This window comes from Berghia stephanieae, chromosome 1 (assembly GCF_034508935.2).
Source record: "Berghia stephanieae isolate SIO BIC M18660-M18661 chromosome 1, UCSD_Bste_1.3, whole genome shotgun sequence".
Lineage (NCBI taxonomy): Eukaryota > Metazoa > Mollusca > Gastropoda > Nudibranchia > Aeolidiidae > Berghia > Berghia stephanieae.
This window is the reverse complement of record NC_088360.1, coordinates 47,414,548-47,428,850: the sequence shown is the minus strand read 5'-3', so window position 1 is coordinate 47,428,850 and position 14,303 is coordinate 47,414,548. Positions and strand designations below refer to the sequence as shown.

Genomic DNA, 14,303 nt, shown 5'->3' with positions numbered 1-14,303 from the left:
GTTTAATCTATTTTCTTTTTCATCAGCAAACAATACATTTTTAATTTTACCTGATCTGAAACTGTTTTCGGCCATCCAGACCACTTTTGCAACCTTGCTGGAACATCTGTCAAGACACCTAAACTGTTTTTTACCTGAGTAAAAGTAAAATTGGATGTGATATATATCACCATATTGTGGGAATTAAATTTAAGATTACAAGCAGCCAATAATAAAAATAATAATAATAATAATAATAATAATAATAATAATATAATAATAATATAATAATAATAATAATAATAATAATAATAATAATAAATAACAGAGACGCCAACTTTAAATTTGGCTCACAGGAGTTTCAGACACCACTCGTAGGAATTTCAATGCCGAAAGAGGAATTTCCGCACACAAGAAAAAGGAATTGGAATAGTATTTGGCATTGTGTTTACATATTGTATAGTTCTAAATAGATAACTGATTAGAATTATATTATGATACATAAACACATTGCAAAATACAATCCCAAAGTTTCCTTATTTCAAATGAAGTAAAGAGCCAAAACCTATTGATAGAGATTGTAGTACTGGTGGTAGTGAGGATAATGTGGTGTTGGTGGTTGTAGTAATAGTACTAGTGATGATGAAGGTGTGATAGTGGTTGTTGTTGTAGTAGTAGTGGCAGTGATGATGATATGGTGGTGGTGTTGGTTGAAGTAGTAGTTGTAGTGATGATGATGTGGTGGTGGTATAGTGGTGGTGATGGTAGTGTTGTTGATGTGGCGGTGATGGTGGTTGTAGTACAAATGGTAGTGATGATGATGTAGTGGTGGTTGTAGTAGTAGTGGTAGTGATGATGATGTGATGGTGGTTGTAGTAGTAGTTGTGGTAGTGATGATAATGTGGTGGTGGTAGTTGTAGTTGTTCCTTGGAACAAATTGACCTCACCGGAATTTGACGGAAGTTGCCCAGAACCCGGAATATTTTGCTCCACACCGAAGTTTTTTTTCCGGTGAAACCGGAGTTTTGGCATCACTGTAATAATAATAATAATAATTGATGTTATTTCCCCTGGTGGAGGGCGTAAATTTTACCAAAATGACAGTTCATTAATAGAAAAAGGAATAATCCCTTTTAATACAAAGTACTTGTAGATAATTGCCGGTGGATGGCAAGATTTAGATCAAAAGTGACATGTCTGTCCTGAAACAATTTACCTCCCCAACACTTTTACTCCTGTCAAAGTTGATACTGAATTGCCTGTACCTTGAACCATCATTAAAGGATATTTTTAACGTATACTCTTTTTCATCCTCTAGACCTTGAGATGTTCTGAAAACAATATACAATAAAAAAGAAAGTTCAAATTTGTTTTGTTTTTAATGTTTTTAAGGGTTTTACGGCGCTTGCAACACATTTAGGTCATATCAGCGCCAGTAAAAAGGAAGAAAATTGGATAGTAAAAACATTCTAGATGTACAATTAAGAGGACGAGGAAAAAGTAAGACAGAGGGGAATGGTTCAAAGTGGGAACAGATGTAGTCTCACCCATACACCAGCACAAGATCCCACTGAGAGGAATACATTTAAACTTTTACAGATTAAATTAAAAAATTTTTTTTTAATTACACAATATCAACTCACAGAACTATAACCATACATTCGACTGTTCCCCTCCCAGTCAAGACAAAACTAAACAATTTCATTCCAAGACAAAGACAGAAAGCAATTGGTAAACAGATACAGGGATAGAGAAGACACAGCAAGTACCTCCCTGCCCACTATGGGATGTCGGAAACCACGCCCAGAAATTTAAATTTCAAGGATAATGTTTTTCTTGCTTTAGGGATTTTAACATAAAAAACATCTTTTCATGTGAATCACTTTCGTCCACCATGATAGTAATATGATAACATACTTTAAATTCTCAATATCATAATAGCCATGTATTCAGAATGTCTACAATTTAAAAAACAACAACATAGCACTCACCCTTCTCCTTCATGAGTGTCCACTTTATTCACTGTAGGATTTTTTATTTGTGGAGTGAGAAGATACAAAGAATTCTCCCTTGGAAGATATAACTCTCTAAGAATGGTCTGTCCAAGAGAAAAACAACACAACATTGAATGAATTAATCATTCTAAGATGAACAGTCAAAGGATTGTAAACTCAGAACAACATATCAAACATGGGTGAAAGTAAACGGGGATCAATTTGCCTGAAAGACAGACTGGTGAAGCCGGTTTGCCTGAAAAATATGCCAATTTAATTTTTTGCGATCTACGACTCGCTGGTTGAGTACCAACCTTCCCAGAGTGAAAAGTACATTTAATTCTATGACCCTAAATGTGTTTTTTTTAGCAAAAAAAAAAAATAAGAAAATAGAATTTAGTCTGCATGATTGAAAACAAAATTTATATAAAAGCTACCACTAAACCCAAAGCAAAATGATCTTTGTCATTTAAACACTCATTCGCAGCAATCTCTAGTGATTACAGTATTACCCGGTTTATGGAGACACCAAGATAAGCTATCACTTTAATTTGCATAGTAAAAGGCTCAGAAATTGCAAATACCAAGGGCTATTACAATTCGAAACACCCCAAAGAAGTGATCAAGAGACCCCAACCATGGTACTTGTTTTGATGTTAGTGTTGGTATAGGTTGTAGTAGTGATGATGCTCTAGTGGTCGTGGTGATAATGATGATGATGTGGTGGTAGTGGTTTTGGCAGTGTCAATGCTGTGATGGTGGTTGTAGCAGTGGTGACTACTACTGCTACTACTACAACAACCACTTTTAGTTCAAATACGGGAAATACCCACCTATGTGATATACAAGTTGAATACCCCAAAAATAGTCTTAGTGCATTTTTAAAAAACCTACAGCGTTCTTACAGCTCCCCATTTAATAATAATTTTAAAAATTAGATTCATACAAAATATTAAAGAAAAAAATATTATAAATGTAAACAATCAAAATAAAGTATTTTCAGTTATATTATAAAAGGGACATAACCCATTTATGTTTATGTTTATTGGCAAAACAGTCCTTGATTGAAGGTTTCATTGTCAAAGATGTTGGTTCTATTTTACTTTCACTTGACAAGTTCTACTTAATAAGAAGTAGAAGCTTAAATGAGATCAGAGACCATTTGAAGTATAAAATAAGCGTATATGCATAATTTAATGCAAATCTTCAAAAGTGGTGTGAAAGTTTAAGTGAAAACCAGGGTTTAATAACAAACTGAAAAGATAAATATAGTACAAAATGTGACTTATCAGCTGATGTGTAAACAGATCAAATGTGTGAAAAATAAGTGACACATGTGTTCAATTGTCAACTTTGAAATAATATATAGTCGGTATTTCCTAGTAATAAAAGTTAACGTTCCGGTGGTGCAATAAGAAGAGTCAAAATGCCGGAAGGCAATTATTACATTTACTAAAAAACTGGAATTTCCGCATATGCCGGCGAACTTTCACCCATGATATCAAACATCTCTATAAAAATCTTAACATCAATTTACAACATACAAAACCGATTTCACGTACCATGTAACTAATACAATAATCTAAAGAAAGTAAAAACAGTATCAACTATGTGATCTATAAAATATGTTGTGATAATTAGGGGTACAGTTCAACCCAACAGAGTAAATAAATGATAGTTTTTAAAAAAAAAAAAAAAATATAAAAGAAAGCTTCAGCCAGAACTTACCGAATCATCTACTTTACGTTTCACAAGCCCTTTTAATTCTTGCTTGTCTCTTGGAATCCCAAGTTCTTCTTCTAAGACCTCTTTAATTTTGCCTTTAAAATTAAGGTACAAAATATAAAGATATCAATATCAAACAGACCTGTCACATTGTTTTATTGAATAGTCAAACAGCTAACAAAAACAAAAAAATCAAATAATGATTCAAATAGGGAACAGATTAGATTCCAAGTGCCCTTTATTGGTGCACTTAGTTTAAGATCACCTAAAAATCTGGTCCAGACAAAGACACAGAATCTTACGAAGAGGAACACGTTCAAATGTGTAAAAAACACATTATAAATTCAAAACAAAAACTGCAACAGTACATGACAGAGAGAGTATTTACAAGGAAACTCCCAAAACTATAACTACATTTGACTGTTTCACTCCCAGCCAGGACAAAACTAAGTAATCTCATTGCAAGACAGAGACATAAAGCAAGTTGGAAAAAAGATATAGGGGGATATAATTCAGAGCAAGTGACCTCCCTGCCCATTATGCGAGGTAAAAATAAATAAATAACCCAGATAATGATGTGGTAGTGGTGGTTGTAATGATGATAGTGGTGTAGAAGTTGTAGAAGTGGTGGACATAATTATGACGATGTGGTGGTAGACAAAGGGGTGATTGTTGTACTATTCGTGGAGGTGATGATGAGGAGATGTTGGTTGTAATTGTGTTGTAAATCTGTAATCTCGCTCATTTTTCCATAATGATTGTGAAAATTCGAAAATAGTAGGGAGTTCTGTGTACAACTTTTACAATTCATATCCTATGAAATGAATTGGTTCTAAATTAGTTGTCATAGTAATGAGCCATTTCAATCAGCAAAGGCAAATATGATGAAAATTTCACTTTAAAGCCATGAAGAAGAATATATTCTAATATTTCACATTTTCCCCAAATTATTCAGAGAATAATTGCATAAATAAAGGCGAGCAAAAACAATATAATTACAAAGAATTTTTTTGTTGTTTGGTGTATGTTTTTACCCTATCTGAACGCAGAATTAATACATTTTAAAATTGATAGGTCACAAACAATGTTTAAATATCTAATGTACAATAAAAACAGACTCCATCCCAATTCTTGAAATCACAGGGAAAAAAAATTATGAAGAAGTCAATTTCCTTGCTTACCAACAGTTTCACTGTCAGGTAAAATTACAGGGATATTTCTGTCTCTGTACTCCACACTAAAGTATATTTGTCGACTAGAAAAATTAAGAGGGGATGTACTGTAAGATGGGCCTGAAGCCATTTCAGAGGCTCCATGATCTGAAGGTCGTGCAGGAAATGTTTCTGATCTCAACGAACTGGAGGAAGAGCCTGTGGGATTAATATCACAGAATCCACCCGTGTCGAAAGTCGCAGGAGAAGGGCCAATATCATCTGCTGGATTTCCACTTCCCTCTGTTGGACCAAATCCCATCACATTGTTCACAGCTCTCTAGGGTGAAAGAAAAAAAAATTAAAGTAAAGAAAAGAGAGACAGAAAAGAAATGAAACAAACCTGAATATTTATGATTTGCAGATGATGAAAATGGTAATAAGAATGTAGCAATATCTTAGTTTGAACATCGAATGTTCATAAATTATAAAGTAATAGAGGAATGCAATAAATAAATACAATTTTTGTAAAAACATTTTACGTGAATGAAAAGACGATAATGCCACCATATATATACATATACAGGCATTTTTTGGTTCAAGATTGGAAAATAGTGGTTTAGAGGCAGTACCTGATTTCACTTGAAGGTAAACGCCTAAGAAACAGGTAATTACCACCTTTGAACAAACCATGTAATCAAAGCAATATTATATAGAATTGAAACACAGGTAAATTTAATTATTAATACACTTTTTATTGACTTAACATCTCTGTTCAGTATTTATAATAAAAGATGCTTGTTGAGTACTTTCCATGAACAAAATACTCAAAACGCTTTACAGATAATGAATTACACTATAATGAACACAGGTCTTTAAATTAAACATGGAAAAAAGGAACATATTTCTAAAAGAAAACATATACAAGCATTACAGTCAGCATGGCGTAAAATGAATTGTGAAAAAGTGGGGTTTTTAAAGCAGATTTAAAATTTGAGATATTCTCAATTTCTCTAATGGGCCGGGGGATGATGTTCCAGAGTTTAAGGTGATAATAATGAAAAGAGCAATCACCAAAAGATTTTAGCTTGCTTTTAAGTACATGATGACCAAAGTCTTCTAGTTCAAGGCTTCAGGTTTATTGGTTCAGAAAGAAAAGAGGAGCTAAATTGTTTCAGAGTAGACCTGGTGCTGATAATAAAAATTGAATGCCTAGATTTTAACTCAAATGTTTTTCTTAAAAAGAGGATGGTCCTTACGGTGCAAAGAGGGGAAACAATTCTTAATTCTCACTATTTTGCCATTATAATAGTTCATCTGGTTCATGCTAACACAAAACTGAATTGATCATTTTTTTATGGCATCATAAATTTAAAAACTCTTGAATGAGAAAAATCATGAAAGTGTGCCAATGACAATAAGAGTTTACTAACCAATAAGAGTTTTTAAAAAGGGAAATATCTTTTAAAATGGCAAGCTATATAATAATAAAATATATATATATATATATATATATATATATATATATATATATATATATATATATATATATATATATATATATATATATATATATATATATATATATATATATATATATATATATATATATATATAAACATCTCAAGTTTAATTAATCTTCTTTAATCTTCTACAATATTGATTCAAGCGTTAGCTCTCATCAGGAAGGGAAGTGAAAGTAGATTGTTGTGTTTTTCGTATTTTTCTAGATTTGTGTTTAGTGAATATTGTGCTATATAAACGCTCAAGTTTTTTGGGGGGCATTTTTATCCAGGGTATTATGCAAAAACTATTAATGTAAAAAAATCCTTAAAAATCTAAATTTGAAATGTCTTTATTTATATTTATTTGATCAAATAGGCAAAACATCAGCTTTCAGAAAATGTATAGTTTGTAAAGCAAATTATTGCAAATAAAATCAGTAAACAGCTATTTGTGTATATACATGCAATATTGCCACAAATCAGCTGCGCGAGGTACCCTGTGTTTACATACGTAGCAACAGCCGCTTATCTATGCACTTCCGGTATTGACCTGACCGCTTCACGAGGGTTAAGGTTAGATGAAAAAGAAGAACAAAGAAAAACAAAATTTCTTATTCATAGGAAAATGAAAAAGTATTTGATTGTAAAGAAAAGATATCAAGATCCTATAATAATCACTCTGGTTCAGTCTAATCCAATATAAGTGTATAAAAAGAAAAGAAAAGAAAAAATGAGAAGACAATAATAACATGATGGGTGATAATAATAACATTGGTATATGTAAAAACGATAATTTCAATCTAATTGCAGTTACCTCTAAGTTCCAGTCATGCTGTGTTAAAATATTTGTACAAAGGTCAAAATCGTCGATACCAGTTACTGCCTGTGAAATAAAATTTATAAATCAACAGTAATGATGAAATTATTTTTCATATTTTCCGATACAGATTGGTATATTAATAAAACATACATCTATTATTTGTTACTTCTGGGAAAGACTGCTTTGTTGAAAGTGAAATAAAGAGGATTGCTAAACCAAACATTTTACTGTGACTTTCAAAGTCTATTAGTATTAGGTATACGTAGTTTAGAGGGAGGGGGGGGGGGTTCATTTGTTTCATTCTTTTGTATGAAAGGCCTCTCCAAATTTAAACTGTTTGTAGTGAAAAAAAAAAAAATATTGAAACTTTTATTATTTTATTTGTCTGCCCTTTCTGAAGAAAGCAAAAAAAAAGTTGTCGACCCAAGTTACAATGAGAGATATTTGTCCCTGTAAACAAGCACTCTCAATTAAGCCAACTTAGCGACTTTGAATATTTGTATACTTTTATTTCTAAAAGTAAAAGCAATCTGTTCACACACAAAAAAAACAGTATTTCAGAATTACATGTTTCAGCTTTATTGGCATTTTTTTCTTTCAAAAACGTTTGTTCACAAAAAACACACAAAAAAAAACTGCCTTTTTAAAATCCTTGATAGATAAGACACCATTTGCTATTTTCAGCATCAGAAACAAACAATAGCTTTCCCAACATTTTTTAATAATAATAATATCATAATATATCATACTTGTACCTGTATAGCGCATAACCATGACTAGGTCATGCTCTATGCGTTTCACAGTTACAACAATGACAATCTAAAATATCACTAACACAAAAACACATACACAAACAGACACAATTTCATTTATTACTCAAAAGAAGGGGAAAATACAAACAAATAAAAAACAAAAACAAAAACAAAAAACATCTATATCGAATAAATGTGAAACATTGACAGAGAAATATGTTTTTGTAAAAAAAAAGTAATGTTTCGCTTTGATTTTAAAAAGTCGACACTTGATGCTTCGCGAATAGCCCTGGGAAGATAGTTCCATATTTGAGGACCAAATGTTGAAAACGATCTCCCATCATACAATAAATAATTTTATTTGTTCTTTACTTGAAGTTTAGTGTGGTCAGATGAAGACCGTAACATTCTAGATGGAGAATAGACATATATATGAATTCATTAAGATACATGTGCTTAACCATTAAGGCTAAGGCATTTAAAGCAGATAAGGGTGATCTTGTATTCAACCCTTTCTTTCACTGGCAACCAATGCAGTTATTAATGCAAAAATGACTTTCATTATGTCATTAGATCATTTTCAGGAGTTTGTCATCTGCATTGTAAGATAATGTTCATTTAACTACATCCATCCTTTCAGGAAGAGGAACTTACTTAAAATTAAAAAATTAAAAAATAAATTTCTCTTCATTCATCCCATAGGGGAAATTTGTCTCTAGGGTCTATTCCAAGGGAAGACTGGAATAACCCAGGCATCAGCAGCAGTGCAGCGCCGCAAATTGAGCTAGGGCAAGGTGACTTGCTCAAGCCCACACAGAGCAGCGGCGGGTGATCGAACTCTGTACCTTTTGGGTACAAAGCAAAGACTGTACCGCTGAGCCATGCTATGGGATTTTTAGCCAGTCTATCATTATTATTATTATTTAATTTGTTCCATACTGTTTTAATAATTTTGGTTGAAGCTTGACACTTTTTTTAAACTTACCTGGCCAGATTCGACATCCTAAATGATATAAGCACTTTATTGGGCAGCATTGATTCAACTATCGTCTAAGCAGTTTCGATATTGATATTCTTCAATACTCAATATTCATTATTAAATTTCAATAAAAATTATGAAAATGAACATAATAGCCAATGAAATTATAACACAATTTCCTTTAAATACAACTCAACCTAAATTATATTATTATATTTATTTATTTCTGAAACAGTCTACCTTTCTCAAATGTGAAAATGAGAGTCAAACGCCACTTTTAATTTTAATAATAAGGAACTAGAGAGGTGCGCCTTTGGCCTACCAACCTCCGCTGAACGTCCAATTCGCCTTGAGCACACATTCAAGTAAAAGATAATTATTTTTTTTTAAACCTACCTCTGTTTCAAAAACTAGCATCTTTCAGCTTTCTAAGAAACATTTTGATTTTTCAGAACTTTAGTTCGTTAAAAAATAACGGCCAACCTGACCCGTTGAGTCGAATGAAAACGAAATTTTGTTATTTACACGGTTCAAAGGAAATGCCGTAAACAAGCTTTCATGGACTTCCAGTGTTGTTTTTACAGTGTGACCGTTTTGAGAAATTTGTCGTCTGCTACAAATAATTAGACCGGTGGGGGGTAGATATTTTCGTTGGAGCAGAAAAAAAGTGAGTATTATTTCTTGTACTTGTAGAGAGGCCTAGGATCCAACAGCAGTCAACTTGATTGAATGAAAGAAAAAAGGCCTTTTTTATCCGCCGCCACCACCACCTTGAGAGAGTGGAGGGGGGGGGGGTGCATGCAGACGAAGGGAGACGTGTCGCTTGGTGACCTTGGTGACGTAGAGCACATCAAGGATGCTTGCATGTGTTCTTAACCCCTTAACAGCGAAGCTAATTTTTTGCTTTCAGATAATAGTTTGCTTTTATCTTTATTTTTGTTAACGGGAAATACAGCATTTCCACCAAGAGTGCAGTCAGACTATCGCAACTCGGACTTCAATTGTCTATAATCGTTTTGCCGTTACTTGTCTTTTGATGATAGAAGATTTGGTGTTAGGTCAAAGATCGAATTCACCGCTAAAAGGTTGCATTGCTACTGGGTTTGCTCTCCCCCCCCCCCCCCCCCCCTTCAACTTAGTATTGTTGATTGCTATTTCCTTTTTTATGATTAGCAAGTGCTGTAGGAGTCTCACAGGATGCAGGAGTACTGCAATTAACCCTTTGCCAGTGACTCTGATTTTTTTGTTTTCAAATAATAGACTCCATTTATATTATTTTTTAACGCAGAAAAAAAAACCTTTCCACCATAAGAGCAGTAAGAATATTGATAAAAAGCGCTTTGAGCACGTTGGGTGGATATTGCCCTATATAAAAGCTCATGTTTTTAAATTGTATTTTGTTTTTTGTCTTTTGATGAAAACGGTAAGATTTTATTTTTGGTCCAAGTAAGATTGATATTCGCCTTTAAAAGGTTAAGTTGTTTTGTTTTTTTCAGGTTTTTGTTTTTTTCAAATGCCTAGTGAGAGAGAAAAAACAATACAATCATACATGTATCTGCAAACTGCAGAACGTTTTCATTTTACAATGAGATGGGAATGGGAAGGGATAACACTATGACGAGAGAGAGAGAGAGAGAGAGAGAGAGAGAGAGAGAGAGAGAGAGAGAGAGAGAGAGAGAGAGAGAGAGAGATGGCCGGGGGAATAGTAAGGGGGAATGGGAAAAGATGAAAGAAACAATGGGTTGCCTGATGACGTAGATCAAAGGATTGTTACAGCGGTGTTCACGGTGCGTACTTCGTGAAATTTTAACCTTTTACAGTGACACTGATTTTTTTCTCCAGATTGCTTATGCAGAATAAATCGTTTCCACCAAGAGAGCAGTAGTAAGAGTATATTTCGACTCGGGCTTCAATTAAACTATAAATCGCAAAGCTTGTCTTTTAATAACATTAAGACTAAGATCTGGAGTTTGGGGAGTGTAAGATGGAATCTCGCCATTAATGGTTAAAATTGTTTTGATTTTTTTAAAAATAACACACACACACACACACACACACGAACGCGCGCGGTCACGACAGCGAGGACCATCTATTGCTTGTGTTGAAACGGTAAACCAGTTTACGTGTACATAGATCCTGAGGGTAGATGCCCCGTTACCGTGTACGTAGGCACTCAAAAAAAAAACAAAAAAAAGACACACACTCACACACAACACACACATAGAGTCTCACATCCGCTACGAACTAATTTTGCGCACCAATTTTAACTGCACTTATGCACAAAATTGCATACCTATCTAGGGATACTTTTTTTCAATAAACTTTTTTTAAAACCTTTGTTTTTATGGCGACGGCACCATTTGAATTTGAAACAGACGTAAACTCCACGATTTCGCGAGGAATGAATCATGAAAAAATTTACGATATAATTTCAAACACAACTTTTGAAATTCATCAAGGATTGTCTAGTACCGAATGTTTTTTGATAGAAAACAAATGCATCTTCAAATCTAAACTGCTTTTGACGGTAAGCGATAGGTAAGTTTTTTTGGGGGGTTTTTTCTGTCCAAACGAATGATTAGTAAGGATTAAGAAGCTAAGTATTGGTAACCCCGGCTCGCCTCTCTACCACTTGCACTTGCACCACCAAAGTCTAACCTCAAACTCAAAATATAAACTGGTTTTCCAACAAAATTCACACGACACTTGTCATTGTAGTTGTAGTGAAGCAGAAGAAGAAGAAGAAGAAGAAGAAGAAGAAGAAGAAGAAGAAGAAGAAGAAGAAGAAGAAGAAGAAGAAGAGAAGAAGAAGAAGAAGAAGAAGAAGAAGAAGAAGAAGAAGAAGAAGTCAAGAAGAAGAAGAAGAAGAAGAAGAAGAAGAAGAAGAAGAAGAAGAAGAAGCACAGACAAAGGAGATGAATTACGAATTTGAATGAGAGAGTGAGTGTGAGTGACAAAACTGAGTGAGTGAGGAGAGTGTGAGAGTCCGAAAGGAAGATTACTAATTGGCATTAATAAAAAAAATATGTGGTTTGGCAAACGGCTTGTGGGTTAGGTGTAATAGTAAAATTACCGTAAATATTTGTACTCAATTCTATAATCAACGGTCCAGCGGATAAGCCAGCCTGAATGAGTGACTCAACAATGTAGCAATGAAACAGCTGATTTGGAAGGGAACGTCAACAAAAAAAAGCAATTTGGATCAACGGATTTACTCGGACCAGTTGTCAAAATAACTGGGAATAGGCAACAAAATTGGTCTTGTTATTATCTAATTTTCCGAATTTTGACACTTAACGAAAACTCGTAGCCATGTTTCACTTTGAATGGTGAAATTGGTAATTACCTGAAAGTCGATCAGTGTTTGATCTCTGGATTCAGCCATTTTGTTTCAAGCACACTGCGCATGATTTGTTTAGAAAACATTTCAAGGGAAACAACTCACAAAATAGATATTCGGAAACGCAGGGAAATTTTATATTCGGAAATGGTACTTGACACTGTATCGCCAATAATGAAGAAAAGTCGTGACATCAAACCCTCTACTCTTTTGATTCCTAAATCCTTGGAAGCAGCGGCGTGACGTCATCAAAGAATATGATGGTGTCAAGATAAGAGATTTAAAAATTTACGCTAGCGACAGAACGAATGAAGATGTGTCATTCCACTCCTTGTTTTTTGTTTTTTATTTCAGACCTTCAGTTGGGTGATAGTACTCAACAAAATAAATAACCAGACTTTATTATACATGGAAGGTTACGCATAGAGCAGTAAAGTTAGGTGCCCCAAACGTAAACAATAACAAGTTGCTAGTGATTTCCGTTAGGGACCGGAATAATTTACGCACAATATAGGTCTCCCAATTTTGTAGTTTGAGTTGTAGGCAATACACTTTCAGTATTGAAAATATGTTTACATAAAATCTAACAGTTGCAGAAATAATAATATAAGGCTAAATTATTATGAAAATCAGGCTCCGAATAATTCTCGTTTTGTTCACACCAGCGCAATAATTTGCTCTGGTCTAAAAATAGATAGACTGTAACTTTTGATAAATTTTAGAAAATTTTACCTTTTGTTCCATAAAATATCCATATCTAGACATTATTTGATGCATGATCGAGTATTTATGAATATGTGTTTCTTTTGCCACCTAACAGCCAAATTTTAAAGGTTATTTTTTTCTATTATTTACATTGGAACGTGAGCTGTCAAGACAGGAACATGTGGTTTGCCACGTGCTTCTCGACCTTTGTTTACGTTTGGGGCACCTTACTTTACTGCTCTATAGTTGGTGGCCCACTGGCGGGTAAATGTTGTGAGTATTTTACCGCAACGCATATCATTAATTAGAAAATTTACATTTGAAATGGAAGAGTTTCTCTCTCTCTCTCTCTCTCTCTCTCTCTCTCTCTCTCACTCTCTCTCTCTCTCTCTCTCTCTCTCTCTCACACACACACACACACACTCACACATAGCCAAACACGCGAACAATAAAATAACATGTTGCAATTGACCATGAGCACATAACATTATCTTATTAAACAAGTATCTTATAAGTATCTGTACATTATTTTGAATTGCACGTTGTTTCATTTTCCTTCCCACATAGTTCTCCGTTGAACTCTTTTTCAGGGTCACTCAGCTGTTGTTGGACAGCAGTTATCGCCGTCCATATTATGTCACGTCTAAAAATAACATTGCGCGTAACACCGGTGACAGATACAGTTTCTTTTTGTTTTGGTTTGGTTTCAATGTGATCTCAATATCTCATAATAATTGACAGTATATATTATATTGAATTTATTATTTTGTTGTTTGTTATTTTTAATTTTTTTTTCTTTTTTTTTATTATTTTTTTTTTTTTACAATATGGAATCAAATTACTGGTGTTACTGGTGAGGAAAAACAACCCAAAAAGAGGGGAACAAAAACAAGTCAGTGGTCTTCAGCAATAGATTGTGAGAAAGCACAATACAACCGACCTGATCTTTCCTTTTTTTAGATTTCCTCTCGACGAAGAAAAGTAACCTATATAGTTCGAGATAGATAATATTTCACTTGCTATAGTTTGCACATTAGGTGCTGTACTGTTTCATTTTTTTTTTAAAACCCGTCCCTTGTCGGAATCCCAATTCAATAATAGTCCAACTTATTCTTAAACCAACCACTTGACAAAAGTAAAGATTGGTGACACTAGAAACACCCCTAGGACAACTTGAAGGATCTTTGAAACATCCTTTCTCTTTCCTGTTCTATTATAGACTTAGGTCATATCAATATCTTCAATCTTCTTTTCTTTCTTCTAACCTGACTTGTGTTGATTGAGACCCGAAACTAATTTTTTTTAAAGCCAAAACAAATCATATCACGTACTCTACATGTATAAAGAATTATA

The 14,303-nt window shown here is 33.7% G+C and overlaps 1 protein-coding gene across 1 annotated transcript in view; it reads right to left on the bottom strand.

The window, feature by feature from the left end:
- The window catches only part of LOC144976512 (FAS-associated factor 1-like), a 35,637-nt gene extending 23,293 nt beyond the window's left edge, over positions 1 to 12,344 (bottom strand). Inside the window, exons 1-7 of the mRNA XM_078920806.1 lie at positions 12,252 to 12,344; positions 7,169 to 7,237; positions 4,880 to 5,189; positions 3,702 to 3,793; positions 1,971 to 2,077; positions 1,196 to 1,310; positions 51 to 134 (exon numbers count right to left, since the gene is read on the bottom strand). Of these exons, the coding sequence (XP_078776932.1) occupies positions 51 to 134; positions 1,196 to 1,310; positions 1,971 to 2,077; positions 3,702 to 3,793; positions 4,880 to 5,189; positions 7,169 to 7,237; positions 12,252 to 12,290 (816 nt within the window). The 5' untranslated portion in view covers positions 12,291 to 12,344. The remainder of the gene's footprint in view (positions 1 to 50; positions 135 to 1,195; positions 1,311 to 1,970; positions 2,078 to 3,701; positions 3,794 to 4,879; positions 5,190 to 7,168; positions 7,238 to 12,251) is intronic.
- Between the last annotated feature and the right edge of the window lie 1,959 nt (positions 12,345 to 14,303).